The 20411-nt window shown below is 34.3% G+C and overlaps 1 protein-coding gene across 1 annotated transcript in view; it reads left to right on the forward strand.

Annotated features, from left to right (window-relative positions):
* Positions 1-18567, forward strand: part of ZNF518A (zinc finger protein 518A) — a 30123-nt gene extending 11556 nt beyond the window's left edge. Inside the window, exons 3-5 of the mRNA XM_063102395.1 lie at positions 11762-11812; positions 12366-12472; positions 12621-18567. Coding sequence (XP_062958465.1) covers positions 12746-17215 — 4470 coding nt within the window. The 5' untranslated portion in view covers positions 11762-11812; positions 12366-12472; positions 12621-12745 and the 3' untranslated portion in view covers positions 17216-18567. The remainder of the gene's footprint in view (positions 1-11761; positions 11813-12365; positions 12473-12620) is intronic.
* Positions 18568-20411: the final 1844 nt, after the last annotated feature.

Consider the following 20411-nt stretch of genomic DNA (forward strand, 5'->3'; position numbering starts at 1 on the left):
AAATCTAAAGAGTTGCCAGGCTCATATGATGGTGGTGGTGGTACATTGTGTGTTATTTCAAGGAGAGGGTAATATTTATGGTTAGTGAACTATTCCAGGGCAGATGAAATGGCGGAAAGTAATCCAGTTCATTTTATAAATTCTCTGTAATACCAATACCAAAACTGTTAAAGATGGCATAAAAAAATTCTAACTAAAATTTTGTCAAATTCAGCACTTTAAGTAATGCAAAAACAGTTCTACACTATACTTGTTATTCATATCTTTGTGTAGCATATAGTCAAAATTAGATTGATGTGACAATTTTTAGTATTTATTTTTCTTTTAACAATATTCCAAGATCAGGAAGCATATTATTATTACTTGAATACCATTTGTTTTCTGTCTAAAATGCGAACGACTTTTTATTTATATAATAACACTGCATATGTAAAGTCCTATTCTGGTGGTACCGACTCCTATTACTCACTTTTTGGGTAACTTCATTCCTTACAAATTAATTGTTAAATAAACAAAGAAACAAAAAACTCTTCTCTTATAGCATGAATTTATATAGCATGAATGACATTCAGAAGCATAATTCTTCATTCCAACAGTTATGTTTTCCATTAACTTTAAGGCTGGTGTTATAGTTTATCTGCATTGGTATGATTGGGTACCTGTGTGTTGATATGAAGAACGCAGTGTAGAATAATATCTATTTTGTTTTGATCTCTTCTTCACCTTTAGTGTCAACATTAATCAGTTTGTATATTATGGCATCAAGAATTTTATTTTGAGTTTGTTCAGGAAAAACTCAGTTGGTTTATCATAGAAGGCACTTAAGAATTTCAAAATTTTCATGGGTTCATGCCATTTTTTGATAAAATTTCATGAAATTGTGGTGTGGAGGCAAAGAGATCACGATTCTGATAACATCCAAATGTAAGCTATTTGCTTGTGCTATCATAAGGAAGTATGCCAGTTGTGGAGGCCATAGTGATCCAAGAACAACATTTTAAGAAACACTGACCTAAAGATAACCAGTAACCACTATAAACATTTTTATATGTGTACTCTTCTTCACTTTTTACCTTGAGTTTATGTGGGTACATCTATCCATTTGTTTATCCATTCTCTATCCCATCTATTGATATTTGAACAAATTAAATCTTAATATGTCTGTTGTTTATTTTCTGGTTTTTCACTTAATGTATCTTAGATATCTTTCTGTTAATAAGTGTGGGTTTGTAATATTGTCTTTAAAATTGAATAATATGCCACTGAATGAAAGTATAACTTATTTAATCTTTATTTACTTGTAGGCATTCATTTTTAATTTTATGATTTTGTAAGCAGTGCTGCAATGAATATTTCTGATTATTTCCTTTAGGATGTATTTCTAGAAGTCAATCAGAAGTTATGTTCTTTTCCCCCAGGCTTTCTGTATATATTTTGTAAACTGTTCTTTATAAAGGTTGTACCAGCTTATATTTTTATCATTTTGCCTCTTTTTCCTCACTGACCAACACTGGATATTAGAAATATGTAACATCTTTTGTAATCTGATTAGCAAAAGTTTTCTTAGTATTTTAATTTGTTTTGCATTCTAGTGAGGATGGGCATATTTTCACTTATGTTCCTCTGTGACTTTCTTCTTTGTGTTCCTTGCCCATTATGTAATGAGTTTTTATTTTTATTGTTGTGAAATGTATTTACATACAAAACGCATAAAATACGTATGTGGTTGAAAGATAGTGTAATAAAAGAAATATCTGCTTACCAACTATTAAAGTTAAGAAACAGAGCTCCTTCCCTCTACTCCGAATGTGTTCTCTCTGCTTATATCCTCCTCTCTGCTCCCAACCCATATGAAACTACCATTCTAACTTTTGGTATTTTTATGACTGTATAAACACCAGATTGTTTAGTTTTGTAAATCTGGTAGTGAGCCTGAATCTAGCTATGCAGTGAAAGGGTAACAATGCCATTGTTAGATGATGGCTACCAGGAGAAGTTAAGGTGAACAGAATATCTGGATCATAGTCTGACTGTAGCTTGAAGCTTTAGCTTCTCTGATAGTTTACCAGAGCCCCTTTTGGGGAAGTCAGTGTGTAAAGTCACTAGTGAATCCTAGGAACCTCAGGGCTCATCATAATCAGAATCTGGCAAGCCTATAATGTAGACCAGATATTGGATGTCTCGCAGAGTGAGTAGGTGGTCCTTTAGTTTTGTTTCTAAGTTCCCTGTTACCTCAGCTGACATGGATATAAGGGCATGGAGGGGAAAGCAGAAACATTATTAGTTTATGTCAGTACAAGTCCAATACAGATAAGAATCTGGGCCATGTTCACCTGGGGATTCTGTACTAAGTTTGAGAAGATAGCACAGTGTCATGAGGATTCTGAGTGATGGAAGAATCTTCTTTTCTTTGGACTGACTGGACCATGTGATCTGGTGCCCAACTGTCATCCTGGGAATTCTCTTTACTGTCGTGTTGGGGATATTGTTTACTATTCTTTCCTCCATTTTGATCTGTTGTCTGTACTTTATGACTTTCTCTTTCTTGGTTTGTTCTCTTGTTTTGGTGGAATATATCTTCTCTTTTTAATATTATTTTTTTAATTGACATTGATTTATGTACTTATGAGGCACAGAATTATATTTCAGTACATATTATACAATGTATGATGATCAAATCAGGGTAATTAACATATTCATAATTGCAAAAATTTACCAATTCTTTGTGATGAGAGCATTTGAGCTCCTCTCTTCTAGATGCCATTTGAGAACATACGATAAATTAGTGTTAATTATAGATTGCTAGCACTATGGTACACCACTAGACCTTATTTTTCTTATCTAGCTGTGCATCTGCTAGTAACTTCTTGAGGAAGGATGTCTAGCAGGTAAATTTTGAGATTTTGTGTGTCTTTATTTTACCCTTGTGCTTGATTGATAGATAGCTCGGCAAAGTATGGAATTCTCAGTTGAAAGTTTTACCTCAGAATTTGAAGGTATTGCGCCTTTATCTTTGTGCTTCTGTCGTTGTTGCTTAGAAGTCTAGAGCTGTCTCATTTCTAATTCTTTGTTATGTGATTTTTTTTTTTTTTCTTTTCTCTCTAGAAGCTTGTAGGATATTCTTTTGCCTCCACTGTTCTGAATCTTTTGTAGTGTTGTGTCTTGGTTCATCATGCTGTGCACTTAGTGGGCATTTCCATCTTTGAAACTGATTTCCTATAGTTCAGTGCTTTAAAAAATTATTGACGATTCCTTTCCTTATTTTCTTTGTGCTTTTTTTTCTGCACTCCTATTAGTCAAACATTAGACTTCTTGGATTGCTCCTCTAATTTTTTTTATCCTGTTTCTATTTTTCATCTGTGTTTTGCTCTGCTTTCTGAGGAGTTATCTCACATTTACCTTCAAACTCTTTCATTGCCATTTTTTGCTGCTTCTGTTATGTTTTCTTGTTTCTAAAAGTTCTTTTTGTTCTTTATGTTCCTTTTTTGTAGCATGCTGTTCTAATTTTTTATATCCCTAAGGAATCAATGAGTTTTAAAAAATGTTTTGTCTCAGTGTGGTCTCTGTTCTGTTATGACAAGTTACTTTTTTCCATTTATTTGATCTGGATCTAGAACTAATATTAGAGGATTTCCTCAGATGTCTGATAATCCCTTGGCTGTCTGCTCATGACTGTGAAGCTGATAGGAAGCTGTCTGAACCCATGGAGGGGCTTGTAACACAAAGTTTTGACCCCTACTCTTGGGAGCCCTGCGTAGGCCTGGTCAGGTTCCAGATTCTGGCCCCCTGCTTCTAAAATTGATTGGGGAAACATCAAGATTTTTTTTTTTTTTTTTTCTTTTACCCCTGAAGACATACAAGACATAAGTTCATATTTTTATCATTAGATTTAACAAAATCTAATTTGTTAAAATTGCTGCAATTGTTTCTAAATGCTTACTTTCAGTTTCTGTACCTGTCTTGTCATGGACTGGTGACAGATGGTTTATAGACCATCAGCAGACCGTATTTTAAGGAACGCTGTTTTAGCCTAGGAGCCAACCTAGAAGGGGAAAAAAAGGGGACATGGTGTGTGGGTTTGTGTCTCATATATATGTGGCCATTTAATCTTCTTGCTTTGGTATGGTGCCCACTTTCACACCTGTGCCTGGTCTCCCCTATGTCAGAGATTCTGTTTTACCTTCTGCAAAGAATAAACCTTTAGACTTCTGCTATAGTGAGGAAACAGCAGTTAACAATAGGGTGATAGAGTGATGAAGACAATCTTAGGACCTAACTAAAACTCAGGCAGCTTTCTCCAAAGTTCTCTTTATTTTAGTTTCTCTCTCCCTACTTCCTGCCATTTCAGAGATAATTGGTGCTGTCAGTTCCTAGGCCTTTTGGAAATTGAGAGTGTAAAATGGGTTAGTTTTTAGCTTTCCCCACTGTTTGCCTGGGATTAAGTTTTCTTGGGTCTCCAAGATCATTTACTACCTGTTTATCTGTTTTCCAGCATCCACAATTTTTTTGCTGCTGTTACCTCTCCTGTTTTTCATTATTAATTCTTAAGGGCTTCTTATATGTTTGTTGTTGCAAATATTCCCTTTCTCCAGTTTTTTCTGCTTTTTAACTATGTTAACCACAATATTTATATTTCTGTGTTGTAAATTTTATTGTCAGCAGATATTTCTTCTATATTATGTTATTTCCTTTTTTGAGTTCTTTTCTTTCTGATTGAAATTTGATTTTGCTGACCTATTTACTCAAAACTTTTTTCCACAAAGAGTATATATGTAGTATATTCTCTGAATCTTTGCATACCTAAAAGTGTGCTTTTCCCTCATGTATGAGAGTTTTCCTGGATATAGAGTTGATTCTTGGGTTAATACTTTTCCCTTAGAACTCTATAAATATTATTCCATTGTCTTCTAGCATTTAGAGGTGTGAATAAAATGTCTGACTAATATTGGTGTCTGATTAAAGTTGGTGTTGCTGATGAAAAATGGAATATCTTTTTAGGTAACCCCCTCACCACCTTTTGTGTAGCATTTCATTTTTATCTTTTAAACTAAAAATTTGGACTAGGTTAAGTTGTAGATAATAGGTTTTATATTCTCTTCCTACTAGTAATGTTGCTGGCATTTTGGGGAGCCTTTGATTTTGAAAATTCAAAAAAATTTTTTTTTGAAACTCGGTGTGTATTTTTCTCTTGCGTTCAAGATCGTTATTTCTTCCCTTCTCTACTTCATACTCTCTTTCATGACAATATGCTCTTGTTTTTTTCAATATATCATCTCAGGTCTTCCTGAAATTGCCAATTATTTCTCGATTTTTTTTTTCTTTAATTTTGTTTTGTTTTTAGTGTTTTCTTTTTTAGTACAGTAACTCTTATTGTAATTACTGTTTTTCACTGCTGGATGGGAGAATGGAGGAGAGCATTCTCTGAGTACTCAGATTTTCTCTTTTTTGAGCTACTGCATCTAGTGCTGTTTCTACGTGCTCATCTATTTGATGGCATTGGTCGTTGACATGAGCTCTTAGAGAATAAACCAACATTTTCTCAGTTTTTTAGTTAGAGGGAGAAGGGGATAGTTGAGAATTAATTTAATTTTTTTCGGACATTATAGAGATACTAATTTTCTTATGCAGAAAAAGGACAGAACTCTTAAGCAGAAGAAGATAGCCATGGATGTAGGAAGATTCATCTTTGTTCAGAAATAATTTCTTTACATCTCTTCTGACAGCTGGTGCTATCAACCCCCTGCTCTGTCTGGCCTCTGGGCCCAGCTCAAAGCTCTGGATTCATTTCCTTCCTCCTCATACCTCAGCCTGAGCCTTTTGTCACTCAAAGGTCTCCACTCGATCTTCCACTCAAGCCTCACATTTTCTCCCAAGGTATGTTTAGGGGAGGGAATGGGCAGAATTTTGTCACTTACTTCCTTACTTGGGGCATAATAGATAGGTATTCATTAAATATTGGTTTGATGAATGTCCCCTAGGGGACTTGCTCTTTAATAAAGATGGTTGACAGTGGGTCAGCATTTGTTTTCATTCTTTTCTAACTGTGCCATTTTCTTCCAAAACCCTTGCAGTATGTGTATGGAATATTTCTCTACTTCCTAGCAATTTTGTAGTAAATATAATATTTATTATATTTTTTAGTTGTTTCAGTGGGCAGTTGGGAGAGGGAGAGTATCAAATAGTTTAAGTTGTTATTTTGATGCAGAAAACTCTGCAGATTATTTTAATACTTTTACAAAATTGTATTATTTCAAGACTTGTTGAGATGTTGGTCAAGTCATAAGAGGTAATAATACATATATAGAAGGCAGTAGTTTAAGTAGCACATTTAAAACCAGTAATTCTTGATGGTGGGGTAGAGATTGGACTGTAGTAAAAAAACCGTTAGTGTAGTAGGTTAGAGGATTAAAAGTAAAATAAAATTTCTCTTTCCTCTTTTTATGTTGTGTGGAATATTCACAGCATGCAATACATTTTTTGTCCATAGGTGGCAACCCTAGTATAAGTTGCCATCAGATATCATCTTTGATTGTGTATTAGTCAGGGTTCACCAGAGAGAGAGAACCAATAGGATATATAAATATCTATGTAGATATATAGATGTAGACAAAGATAGACGAGAGGTTTATTAGTTCAATTGGCTCACAGAATTATGGAGGCTGAGAAGTCCCATGACTTTGTCTGAAGGCTGGAGACCCTGGGATGCTGGTAGCATGGCTCAGTCCAAGTCCGAAAGCCTCTAAAGCAGGGAAGCCAATAGTAAAATTCTCAGCCCAAGGCCAAAGGCCTGAGAACCCTGGCCTTTTCTTTTTTGTTGTTGTTGTTCTACTGGGCCCCCAGCTGATTGCATGGTGCCCACCCACATTGAGGATAGATCTTTCTCACTCAGTCCACTGACTTACACACGAATCTCCTCTGGAATCATCCTCACAGACATAGAATTAATCCTCTACCAGTTCTCTAGGGTTTTTTTAATCCAATCAGGTTGACACCTAAAATCCTGCTTCTACATGCTACAAGTTGAAAAAAGTGAAGGACAAAATAGATTCTTCACACAAACTTAAAATTTGAGGGCAAACAGCAAACGAAAAACTACCTAAAATACGCAAACTCCACTAATATGGTGGGGTATATGCCATGTTAAATATAAAAGATATTGATGTTCATTCAACATTAATTATTTGATAGTTATTAATAGTAATTATCTAACAGTTTTAAGTAAAAGCCAAGTGGATTTCTCAACAAGATGGTCTCTTTTATCAGTGTTGTTTTGCAATTTTTATTTTTGTCCAGCAAAAATGTTCCCAGCGAAGCTTATGAAGCTCTTGTATCGAAGCCAAAGTTAGTGAGAACTGACATGAAAACCCAAGAATAGTGTAGAAGAGATGTCAAATGTGAAACAGGACATAAGCAATAATAAACTAAAAGAACATTTGTCTGCTAGGCATCTAAAGTCTTTTGATACTCAGAAACAAAGTATTTAATGATCTTTTTATAACTTTATGATCAAGCTCCAAGTGAGTCACTATTAGAGAAGGAAGAAGCCAAAACTGTCTGTTGTGTTTTATTTCTCAACCATTTTGACTGCTGAGTTACATATCAGAGTCATTTAAGAGATTGGGACAGTTCCGTTTCCTACCTCTTCAGATTTTCTCTCTCCCCACTCTTGCCCTAGTCACTGAAGGCAAACTAAACAGATAATTTAGTAACAACTTTTAACAGATAATTTAGTAACAATTTTTAAATCAACTTGTGTAATTCTTACACAAAATAGCCTAACGAAGTAGTAAATTAAAACTTGATTATTGCATTGTAGAGACTTCTCTTATTAGTACTTAGTATCTGCTTCATTCTACTAGAAAGAAAAGTGCTCTGCTTTGCTAATCATTCTAGAATTATCTTTAAGCCCCATCCTGGCTTACGGATAACAGTCAGATATCCTTCTCAGTCTTCTATCCCAGCTTCCTGACTGTTCTGGTTACATTTAGTTAGCTCTTCTTCTTTTAGGGCCACTAAAACCCTTCACAGAACCTTCATCTTAAATTGCCTTTTCTTTGTAATCAATAAGCATCCCATTCACTGTTCACTGTTTCATTAAAGAGGTGAATATGAGTCAGTAGTTGAGTTAACCCTCCTTAAATGGGCTTATCAGATAAGATAGTGACTTCATTGGTGAGAACAACTGTCCTTGTTTAGAACATCCCTGAAAATCTTCTTTTGAAATTTTATTATGATAATAAAGAGTTGTAGAGTAGTTGATGGAATATTTGCTTACATAGTTTTGTAATTCATCTTGCTCTGAGTTCTTAATATACAGTTGACCTTTGAACAGCATGGGTTTGAGCTGTGTAGGTCCACTTATGCACATATTTTTTCCCATAAATATGCGTACATTTTCCCATAAAAATTATTTTTTCTTCCTTATGATTTTAATAGCATTTTATTTTCTCTAGCTTACTTTCTTGTAAAAATACAGTCTATAATACATATAACATATAAAATATGTGTTATCAGTAAGGCTTCCAGTCAGCAGTAGGCCAACAGTACTTTTTAGAGTATTAAGAGTTATATGGAGATTTTTGACTACACGGGAGAGTTGGTGCCCCTAACCCCTGCATTGTTCAGAGGTCAACTGTAGTTTGTGATTCAAGATATATTTAAATCTAGAATACCTTTTAATATGCAAGGAAAGGATAGACCCCCATCTAGCTATGGTTAAATAATCCATGATATATTCATACTGTGAGATAACTCTGCAGTTGTTGAACACAGTGAGCTAGCATGGCATGGAAAGAGGTCCATGATATTAAAAGTGAGAAAAGTCAAGTTGCAAAAGTTTATGTATAGTATTCTCTTTCTATAAAAATAGAGAAAATCTCATATATATGTATGGCTTTTGTGTTTATTTGTCCATTCCCCCATCTGGTAGTAGTGCTCTGATTTTCTTCTAGGGAACCATCTTCTATCTCCTACTTTCAGTTTATGTTGTTTGATGGTGTTGATGCACCTCTGGCTCCAGTGAAGGGCCTGCAAATCAGGCATAGTCATTCAGAGAAGTATATCTCACTGGCCTCAGTGATGGCTACAGAGATGGCCACTTAAGAAAATTTGGCCCGAGACTTGTGTTCTGCTTTTGAGGTAATGATGTGCTGTTTTATTAGGCTTGCATCTGGAAGGATGTAAGCTTAGCACTTCCAGCCGTCATCTTGCATTACCTGGAGCCTAACAAGCCAAGAGAAGGAGGAGATACCAGAGACTACATTGTTCTTGTTTCTAGATGAAGCCTCACCTAAGACTAACATACTGTCAGACTGCTCCAATGTAGCAAATTCTGTATTTTGCTTAAATCGGAGTGAATTAGATTTTTGGACACTTGCAGCTGAAAGAGTGCTAACTGATCCAGTGTGTATACAGGTATATGTTTACGAATTTATAGAAAATGGTCCGACATTTTACATGCCAAAACATTAATAGTATTTTGTGGAAGAAAAATGGAATCGAGGGAGAAGATATCCCCTTTTTACTATAAATCTATATTTTTTTGAATTTTTTTACAAGCATCTAAAAGTAAGTGAAAAAAAATTAGGGAAACCCAATAAAAGAATATTACATTCTAGAGCCAGCTAGTTATAAATTACTTTCAGTTTTTCTTCCACGTGAGGTTTGGCAGGGGAAAATATTCAGACCATAGCACACCGTCCCACAAAATTAGGGCTTATGATATACATAGATGGACATTTATGCTTTGTAATTGTCCTAATTTAAAATATTCATTTGTCATTATCAAAGAAATGAGAACTCCATTTAAGCAAGCTTTCCAGATCATTTATTTTTGATGACATTTTTTAACATGCTAAAATACATTAAATAATTTCATGCCTTCTTAAATAAGGTAGTCTCAGAGTGACATAACTCTTTCTTAACATGATTTGAGGCCATTATGATTATCAGTTACTGTGTAATGTATTGCAGAAATTCCCTCAAAGACTGTTGATGTACAGATGACTGTTTTTAGCTAGATTATTTTGACCAGCTATGCTGTTAGGGTTTTGTGTCCCCCTCCTCCCCCTCCTTTAAGTAAGGTAGACTTAACATAAGATAAAGTCAACCATTTTAAAGAGTATACTTTAGCGGCATTTAGTACATTGACAATGTTGTGCACCCATCACCTCTATCTAGTTCCAAGACATTTTGATCATCCTCCCCAAAGGAGACCCCATACCCATTAAACAGTCACTCCATTCCCCTCCTCTCAGCCCTTGGCAACAATTAATCTGCATTCTATCTCTATGAACTTAATTATTTTGGATAGTTCATGTATTTATTTATATTTATCTAAATATATATAAAATATACAGTATATTATATATATATATATTTATATCTGTTTAGAACCTCCATCCACACCTTTTTTAAGAGATATTTTTTCTCTCCTCTACCAGGGGACTCTTAATCATCTTAATTTGTGAAGGACTGCAAATCCAAGGCAAATGCATTTAAATTGTTTGGAATAAGAGTAAACTCTGCATGAGAATATATGGGGCTTGCTTATGAGGAAAAGGCATGCATTTTAGTGAGTGAACTTTGTGGCACCTGTTTTGGCTGCCACACATTCTACTTAATTATTTTCTATTACTTGGCTGTGTAGTGGAAGGGAAAAGCTGCTGGATAGTCAACTCCGAATAAGCAGTGTATTAATATACATATCCTGCCTCCTTTCAATTATAAGCTGCAGTAGAGTAGGGACCATGTTTTTGAATCTCTGCAGAGTGCCTATCAAAAAATCTTACACATAGTAGGTATTAGTAAATGTTAGTTGAGTTATTTAAAATCCTATTTTTACACTGGTTATCAGACTTTGGGTGTTATTTTATAAGAAAAATTTTAAATTGTATAGATATTTTGAAATGGAATTGTTGGTATTTAGAAAATTTGTAATTTTGTAGCATTACACAGATTTATTTTTGGACATGTTGTATTACTATAAGAAGCTTGTCACTGTTGAGAAATCTCTCTGTAGGTGAATATTCTCAATTGGTGTGGAGGAGCCACTAGGTATCATTGAACTTCTTTTCTAGACATTTATTTATTTTATTTTCCTTTTGAAGAAAAAGTTTTTACATTTAATAAAAATGTAATATAGTAAAAAATTTAAAGTAAAAGTTTTAACATTTTACTGTATTAGGCATGGTATGTAAAAAAATTCAGTAAGCTGGTACCCTTTTGATTAATTCATTATCAATTTATCATATATATGAATGTGTTTTTTAAGACCCAACCAAAAGTATTAAGTTTGAGAAATATTAAAAGGACCTCAATATGTAATTTAACTTTTAATTATGTTCCCTCAGTAAAGGATTTCTAAAATAGTGAAGTTCCTGGGTATTTAGATTAATTGAAATTTAAAGCTGAGTCCTTTGGATGGACATTGTGGATGGAGCTTAAAGTGATTTATACTTTATTTTCTTTAGTTTATGTAATTTTATGTTCATATATATATTTAAAAGTGCAAAAATAAGAAAATGTAATTTTCCTAATAAACAGTTTGATATTTTTACTACTGAACCATCAGTACTCGGATTCCAGCCTCAGCAATATATTGTCATTTTCCCATACATCGTAATCACATACGGTAATAATGGTAGCTATGATTTGTATAGCACTTTTCAGGATATCTTTACGTATGTCTTCTTATTTAATTTTCACAACAACCTTGTGAAAAAAGTAGGGGAAGTACTAATTTTTTCTCCCCATTTTACAGATGAAGAAACTAAAACACAGAGATTGAGACTTGTCTAAAGTAACATGACCAGTAAGTGCTTGAATTAATGGAGGTGGGTAGCAATGGTTACGTTCTAATCTGCCAAGGGCTTTCCTTGCTGCCATCTGCCTGAGTTCTAGGGACAAAAAATCAAACAGCTAAAATGGTAGGGAACTGCAAAAGTAATAGATGAACTTTCAGGCTACACCAGGGAGATATAGATAAGCTGTTCCTTTTAATTTCTTCCTTTTTATTCTTTTTTCACCAGTTAGTAATAATAACTTGAGAGAGCAGGTAATGTCTTTTTGTTGTTCTCGTTAGATAAGTGAAGCTTTTATTTTAAACATGGATTATCCCTGAGAAACCAAGGAAGTAGAAAATCTGGAGAGAAAGCTCTTGTGATTCTCACAAGGTCATAGCTATAGGATCAATTAAACAAGTGAGAAAGTAAATTGTACATGGATAAACCACATTCGTGTAATTAGAACTTAAGTTTTTACTGCTCTCGTTAATATTTTTAAAATCCTGTTTAAAAACTGTAGTATCACTTTAGTATAAAAATCTTAGAGTTCAAGGGTGCTTATCCAACTGTTGTTTTCTTTAGATGAGGAAACTGAGGTGCAGAGAAGTCGAAGCTTTCCCAGTGTCACAGAGCTTGCATTTCCTGACTTCCAGATTAGTGTTATTTTTACTTCAATCCGTAACTTCTTGGTAAGCTGTTTTTAAAATACTTAACAGGTCTTTTGTATCTTTAATTTATGGGTTTGATTAACATTCCTGATTATGCCAAATGAATTTAAAGATACAAAATTTACTATTACTTTTGTGGTGAAAATTTCAATTCTTTGTTTAATTTTAGGTGAATTAATGTGGGAAAAATCCTGGTATTTTGAAGATGTCTTGGCACAGTATTGTTTCCTGTTTAAATTACAAATAACTTCAGGAGTTTTCAGGAAAAAAAAATTGGAACTTTTTTGTTAAATCATGCCATCTGAACAGAAACAGTTATTTTGTTATGAAAAAGAAACTACTTTAAACAAAGATTATGATGTCAAAAATGAGATAGTTGATACTATTAGACCAGTACCCAAACCAAAAATTTCAGAAAGTAGTTTTCATTATGAACTAAGAAATGTAAAAATTGATTTGCCGAAGATAAATATTCCAAATGAAGTCCTATTGAAACATGAAGTTGACAAATACAGAAAATTATTTCAGAGTAAACCACAGACTGCAAGAAAATCTATCAGTATAAAGACTATAAGCTGTATAGAGGAGTGTATATTGCTTCGTAAATCTGAGAGAGCTGAAGAAGAAAGTATTAAAATGTCTGCAAAAATACTCAATTTCAACTGTTTAAAATGCCAAGACAGCACTCCATATAGCCCAAATGATTTGCAGAAACACTTTCAAATGTGGCACCATGGTGAATTACCTTCATATCCTTGTGAAATGTGCAGTTTTTCAGCAAATGATTTCCAGGTATTTAAACAGCACAGACAAACTCATAGAAGCACTTTAGTAAAATGTGAAATTTGTAACAATGAGAGTGTATATACTTTACTGGACTTGACAAAACATTTTGCATCCACACATCGTGTTAATGGTAATTTTCAATGTGAAAAGTGCAAATTCTCCACCCAAGATGTTGGCACATTTGTTCAGCACATTCATAGACATAATGAAATTCATTATCAATGTGGTAAATGCCATCATGTATGTTTCACCAAAGAAGAGCTTCAGAAGCACCTTCATGTTCATTCTGGTACTTTTCACTTCACTTGTCAATATTGTAGCTATGGTGCCACCAGAAGAGAGCACCTTGTAAGACATGTTATAACTTTGCACAAAGAACATTTATATGCAAAAGAAAAACTGGAAAAAGATATATATGAAAAAACAATGGCAAAGACTTCAGCAGGACTTAAGCTAATACTGAAAAGATGCAAAATAGGTGCTTCAAGAAAGACCTTCTGGAAACGTAAGAGAATTAATGATGGAAGTGACAGAAGTACAGAAAAAAACACTCAAGTGCTTAAAGAAATGAACACAACACAGACTAAATCTGAAGACCAGAGCAGTCTTGTTCAAGAGCATTTAAAGGAGGAAAAGGATGAACGACTACACTGTGAGAATAATAAACCTGCTGAGTCAGAGCCAGAAAAGCCAACTCTTTTGTCTTCTGAGCAGTGTAACAGAGCTGAAGAGGGATCAAATACTACTTTAGGTTTCTTGAAGATTCCTGTACAAGGACCTACAGTGTTAATGGTGAAAAATAATAAAATAACAATTCCCGCTAACTACAGTGCTAAGTTTATGGGTTTCAAGATGGTGGATGGAAAACAGCATATTGTAATAAAATTGTTGCCTACCAATAAACAGAATTTATATTCACCTGGCTCACAGTCAGATGCTGCAAAGGACAGTCCTGGTAACTTACAGCCCCAGACATTGGACATCACTGGAATTTTAACAGGATTAACAACAGAGTTAAGTGACACAGTTTTTATGAAAGCAACCAGTCCAATTTCATGTTCATCTCGTATACTTTCAGGGAAAATAATTTCAGAAAAAGAAATGGCTTTGATATCTCAAAAGAATAATATGCTTCAAACAGTGGATTATGATAAAAGCCTATCTTCTTTGCCAGCAACATCAGAATTGGTTACAGCATCAGCGAATTTGACCACAAAAGTTGAAACAAGAGATAATGTTGACTTATGGGGAAATCATATCACTCAGAGATACCCTGAGGTAGTAGGTTCCACCACTAAAAGTCCAGATAAAGTCACCTATACTACCAAACCAAGTGCATACAACAGCGGAGATATGCATAACTATTGTGTTAATTATGTCAACTCTGAGTTACCTGTTGAATCTTCCAACCAAGGATCATTACCTTTTCACAATTACTCAAAAGTGAATAATTCTAATAAACGACGTAGGTTTTCAGGTACAGCGATGTGTGAAAACCCTCAGAGAGAATCTTCATCAAGCAAAACTGTTGTTCAGCCACCAATTAGTGAATCAGTTTTATCACTAGTGAGGAAGGAGAGCTCAAACCCAGATAGCCTGTTAGCATCTATTAGCCTTTTAAATGATAAAGATGGAACTTTAAAGACGAAAGCTGAAATTGAAGAACAGTGTGTTTTAGAAACAGGACAAAACATTGATGGACAAAACCTGTACACTAATGAAAATCAAAATTTAGAGAGTGTGACTGAGAAATCTCAATGGAATGACATTTCTAGTGTTGATTCACCTATGATGCCTAGAATCACATCTGTTTTCTCTCTCCAGAGCCAACAGGCATCAGAATTTTTGCCACCTGAAATAAACCAATTACTTCAAGATGTATTAAAAATAAAGTCTGATGTAAAACAAGACTCTAGTAATAATCCAAATAAAGGAGTGCCACTTCATTGTGACCAGTCATTTCAGAAACATGAAGGAGAAGGCAAAATGGTTGAATCTTCAAAAGACTTCAAAGTGCAGGGTGTCTTCTCAGTTCCGTCTGGCAGTGTGGGTATTAATGTGCCTGCAAATGATCTGAATTTAAAATATAGTGGAAAAGAAAAGCAAGTACTATCAATGTCACAAGATGTGAGAGATTCAGAGAGGACACCTAGAATTTCAGGTATTGGCACATTACTTAAGACTCAGTCAGATGCAATAATAACACAACAGCTTGTAAAAGACAAACTACGAGCCACTACACAAAGTTTAGGTTCTTTATATGTGCAGAGCCCAATTCTAAATTCAGAGCAAAAAAAACCTATATTTGTTCAGACTCCAAAAGGTTTTTTTGTACCATTGCATGTTGCCAACAAGCCTGGATTACACGTTGTTTCAGGAAGACCACTTCCATTGGTTAATACACAAGGTGTACCTGCTTCTCTTCTTTTAAACAAGAAACCTGGGATGATTTTAACATTCAATAATGGGAAACTTGAAGGTATACCAGCTGTCAAAACTGAGAGTGCCCAAGCTTGTGGAACTGTGGCTAAGGAGCCTTCCAAAACACCTTTCTTAAAGTTGGAACCAAACAATAATTGTCTCACACCTGCACTTTGTTCCAGCATTGGCAGTTGTTTGAGTATGAAAAGTAGCTCAGAAAATACTCCCCCATTAAAAGGCCCTTACATTATTAAAACGTCGTCAGCAGGTTCTTCTGTGAAAACTGTTCCTACTCCTATGCTATCTGAGCACCAGGGCACTAAGTTGAATATCTTGGATTCAGTAAAACAGCAGAACGAGATTTTTCCGAAACCACCTCTTTATACCCTCTTGCCTGATGGCAAACAAGCTGTCTTTTTAAAGTGTGTGATGCCAAATAAAACTGAGCTGCTTAAGCCTAAATTAGTCCAAAATAGTACTTATTATCAAAACATACAGCCAAAGAAACCTGAAGAAACACCACAAAGAATATTGTTGAAAATTTTTAACCCTGTTTTAAATGTGACTGCTGCTAATAATCTGTCAGTAAGCAACTCTGCATCCTCATTGCAAAAGGGCAGTGTACCGTCTGATCAGAGTATAGGAGTGCAGAAAGAGCCAGAATCTTCTAGAGATGCCTTACCCTTCATACTAGATGATTTGATGCCAGCAAATGAAATTGTGATAACTTCTTCTGCAACATGCCCAGAATCTTCTGAGGATCCAGTATGTATCAGTGACCGTTCAGAGACAAGGGTATTAAGGTGTAAAACAAATTGTACAATTGAGCGAAGCTTCAATAGAAAAAAAACTACCAAAAAAATTTTTTCAAAAATAAAAACTCATGTAAGAAATAGAGATTCTGAAACTGACTTTGTATCTAGAAACAGAAACTGTAAACGAAAGTGTAGGGATAGTTACCAAGAACCTCCAAGAAAAAAAGCAACTTTGCATAGAAAGTGTAAAGAAAAGGCTAAGTCTGAAGATGTCCATGAAACTTTTGGATTTAACAGACCTAGGCTTTCAAAAGATTCAGTCAGAACTTTGCGGCTTTTCCCTTTTAGTTCCAAACAGCTTGTGAAGTGTCCTAGAAGAAACCAACCAGTTGTAGTTTTGAATCATCCTGATGCAGATGTACCAGAAGTAGTAAATGTAATGAAAACTATTGCTAAATTTAACGGACACGTACTTAAGGTTTCATTGTCAAAAAGAACTATCGATGCTTTACTGAAACCAGTTTGTTGTAACCCTTCTAAAGCAACTTATGATGATTTTTCCAAGAGACACAAAACATTTAAACCTGTCAGTTCTGTGAAAGAAAGATTTGTGCTAAAGTTAACACTCAAAAAGACAAGCAAAAACAACTATCAGATTGTGAAAACTACCTCTCAAAATGTTTTGAAAGCTAAATTTAACTGTTGGTTTTGTGGTAGAGTATTTGACAATCAGGATGCTTGGGCTGGTCATGGACAGAGACATTTAATGGAAGCTACTCGGGACTGGAATATGTTAGAATGATTTACCATAATTACCAGGGAAAAGTAAAATTACCTTAGAAAACAATGGGTTGAATTAGCATAATGCAGACATTTTGTACTTTGATATGGTACCTGTAATTAAACATTTCAAAAGTTGGTTATGTTTCCATGGAAGAGCAAAAGTTTTATGGGTGGTATTTGAAAATGCTATCACTGCATACATACATTTTGAAAGAAACTAATCTCAGCGCAGATATACTTTGATTTAATTTTTCTAAAATGTGTTCTTAGGAAGTTAGGGCTAAAGGAAATTTTGATAAAACTGTTTTCCCAATTTAGTTGTTTAGTGATTCTTAATAGAGGGTAAAGGCTGACACAGCCCCATTCCCTCTCTTCTTCCACCAGCCTTATGAATCTGATAAGTATAGCTCCTCTGTAGATGGAGAACTCTTTCATGATGAAACTGAAGGAGGTTCTCATGATTTGTGAAGATATACTGAGAACTTGGGTAAATTAATTACTGTACATCTGCTAAATATAGTTCTTTTGAAGGTTATTAAGCTCCTCTGAAAGTACATTTAATCACTATATTTATACCTTATATAATGATTGAAGAGTTTTTGGCAAGTAAATCTTTTTTTCCTGTTAAGCTCTGCCCCATGTCAGAGATTGGAACACCCTCCCAGAGTGGTTTTCTTTTTCTAAATGGTTATGTCAAGCATTGCAGTAGACGAGCAGCTTTGAGAGAAGAATTAAATAAGATATTTGTGTAGTTTAAAGTCTGGAATTTGAGTATATTCTCCAATGATCCCCTTGTGCAGAACTATGCTTATTTGAATCAAATTGTTTCTTCTTCATAAACCAAGTGGCTGTATTTTTTCTTGCTTGCCATCCCTTTAAAAAGAGTGGACTATAGAAGCACTTCCAAGGGAATGGCTTTTCTTGAAAATTAAAAATTTTTCTACAGAAACAATATTTTGAAGCTTGTTTAGCAAAGCAAATCATATATTTGTCTGTTTAATTACTACTGTTATCTGAACATGTCCAAATTAGGACAAACCATTTTTGTTAGCAATTTTTCTGTGTGACTGACAACCCAAAGTAGATAAATACTGATTGTTGGCATTTGAAAATAGGGAAGCATTAACAGTGGATTCAGTGGCGGTGCATAAAACTTTAGGACAGATTCCTAAGGGAAATGTCCGGCAGAGTTTAGGGTGTTTTCATGACAACAACAGAATCATAGATTTAAACTTTTCACCTTGTAAGTTTGGATCAAATTTTGTTGGATCATTGGATAATGGATTTCTTGTATTACAAAGTTATATATTACATGATTTTTTGTTACATTGTTACTACAAGTGTTAACATTTTCATTGATTGGATGAAAACTTCAGGGCTTTTCTGTGTATAACAAAGACATTAAATCTGTACATATTTTTGTACCTCTCAGTTATGTAAATTTTGCACAGAAATTTTTTGACATAAAAAGTTTATTTTCTTTCAGTTTAGTTCTGTGCATGCACTAATAAACTGGTTGTTTAATTTAAAAGGAATATATGACTTTACCTATGTTATTTTCTTGGTTTTTATTTCAGATGTAAATTTTTTTTTTGGTAAATTCATTTTTCAGGGATTGAACACTATTGTTAGCAAGTGCCTAAAAAGATGTGAAACAGTTTACATATTTCAACTATAACAGTAGGTCCCAAATGGGCCCATTCCCCTAATAGTTTTATTTTAAAGAAAGCCATATATAGATGCTTCAAGCTATCTTGCTATGCACATTATACTTGTACTGTTTTTGTGCATTTTGTCTACTTTCTTAGTGAAGTATTTTTTGTATAAAACCTGTTACAATTGTGTTTCTTAAATTGAGCCGAAAAATGGAGTTGATTGAAAATATGCAGTATATATTAATAATGTATATGGTGTTTAAAGAATGGTAAGCATTGTTAATTTCTGTAATGAACATTTTCTTCAATTAAATTTATCTTAAGTTTGTGTTTACACAAGAATTTTTTTACTGTGTTAAAATCTAATGGGAATTTTATTCTAATGGAAAGTATTTAGATTTTTGTGTGTGTGTGTGTGTGTGTGTGTGTGTGTGTGTGTGTGTGTGTGTGTGTGTGTGTGTGTGTTTAAAGGCTAGTGAACTATACAAAATAAAGTGTGGAATTTCTTTTTTGCAAAATCATAGATGAAAATTTGAGGATAACATTTACCATAATTTTACTATGGTTGTGTTGGCAAGGTAAGCCTTAGAGAGGTTTATGCTCGTCAGTACCGTAACAGCAATAAAATTGAAATGCTCTGTTATGGATAGATCTGTTATGAGACATCACATGCCATGAATAGAGAGGATAGAGAAGGAACTATTTTGCCAGTAAATTGCAGCACTATAAAGATACATTTCATAATAGCCATACCAGTAAAATAAATTCAGTGTTGAGATACATACTTCTTGCTTTAAAGTTTTAAAAGCTGTTTAAAATAAGCTTCATGCCCCGATATTCTAGATGGACCTTTTCTGATTTTGGTAACAGATTATTCTGAAGAGACAAACCTGCTTGGAGCTTCTTTATTGCCAGAGCAGAAAATCAAAAACAAAATGATATATCTTTCTTTTTTCCTGGCTGAAATTGAGCTAATGATGGCATTCCAAAATCTGGTATTCAGTAGTTTGAGGTTCTTATTACAGTTGAAGAGTTTAATTTTTGCAGTCAAACCTGTGGGTCAGGAATTTGTTTTATTTTTTTCCTTTATTTTTTTCTTTTTCTTTTTTCTTTTTGGCAGCTGGCCAGTATGGGATCAAACCCTGGACCTTGGTGTTACCAGCACCACACTTTAACCAGCTGAGCTAACTGACCAGCCTCTTCCTATTTGTTTATCTCCATTGAAATGGGCCTCTCACTGTATGGCATTTCCTTAAACTCTGAGATATGAACTATTTTTTTTATCTTGCTAAGTATTCTGTAGAGCAAATTGAAATGTAGTAGTTTGTTTTATGAAAGATGTTTTCATTGAGGGTCAGCAAATGTTTTCAATAATTGGTCAAATGGTAAATAACTTAGGTTTGTAGGCCATATATAGCCTCTGTTGTAACTACTCAACTCTCATAATGCAGAAGCAGCCATTTACCATATGTATATGAATACGTGTGGTTGTGTTTTAATACAGCTAATTTACGAAAACAGGCAGTGGGTTGGATTTGGTCCACCAGCTATAGTTTATCA

This window comes from Cynocephalus volans, chromosome 7 (assembly GCF_027409185.1).
Source record: "Cynocephalus volans isolate mCynVol1 chromosome 7, mCynVol1.pri, whole genome shotgun sequence".
Classification (NCBI taxonomy): domain Eukaryota; kingdom Metazoa; phylum Chordata; class Mammalia; order Dermoptera; family Cynocephalidae; genus Cynocephalus; species Cynocephalus volans.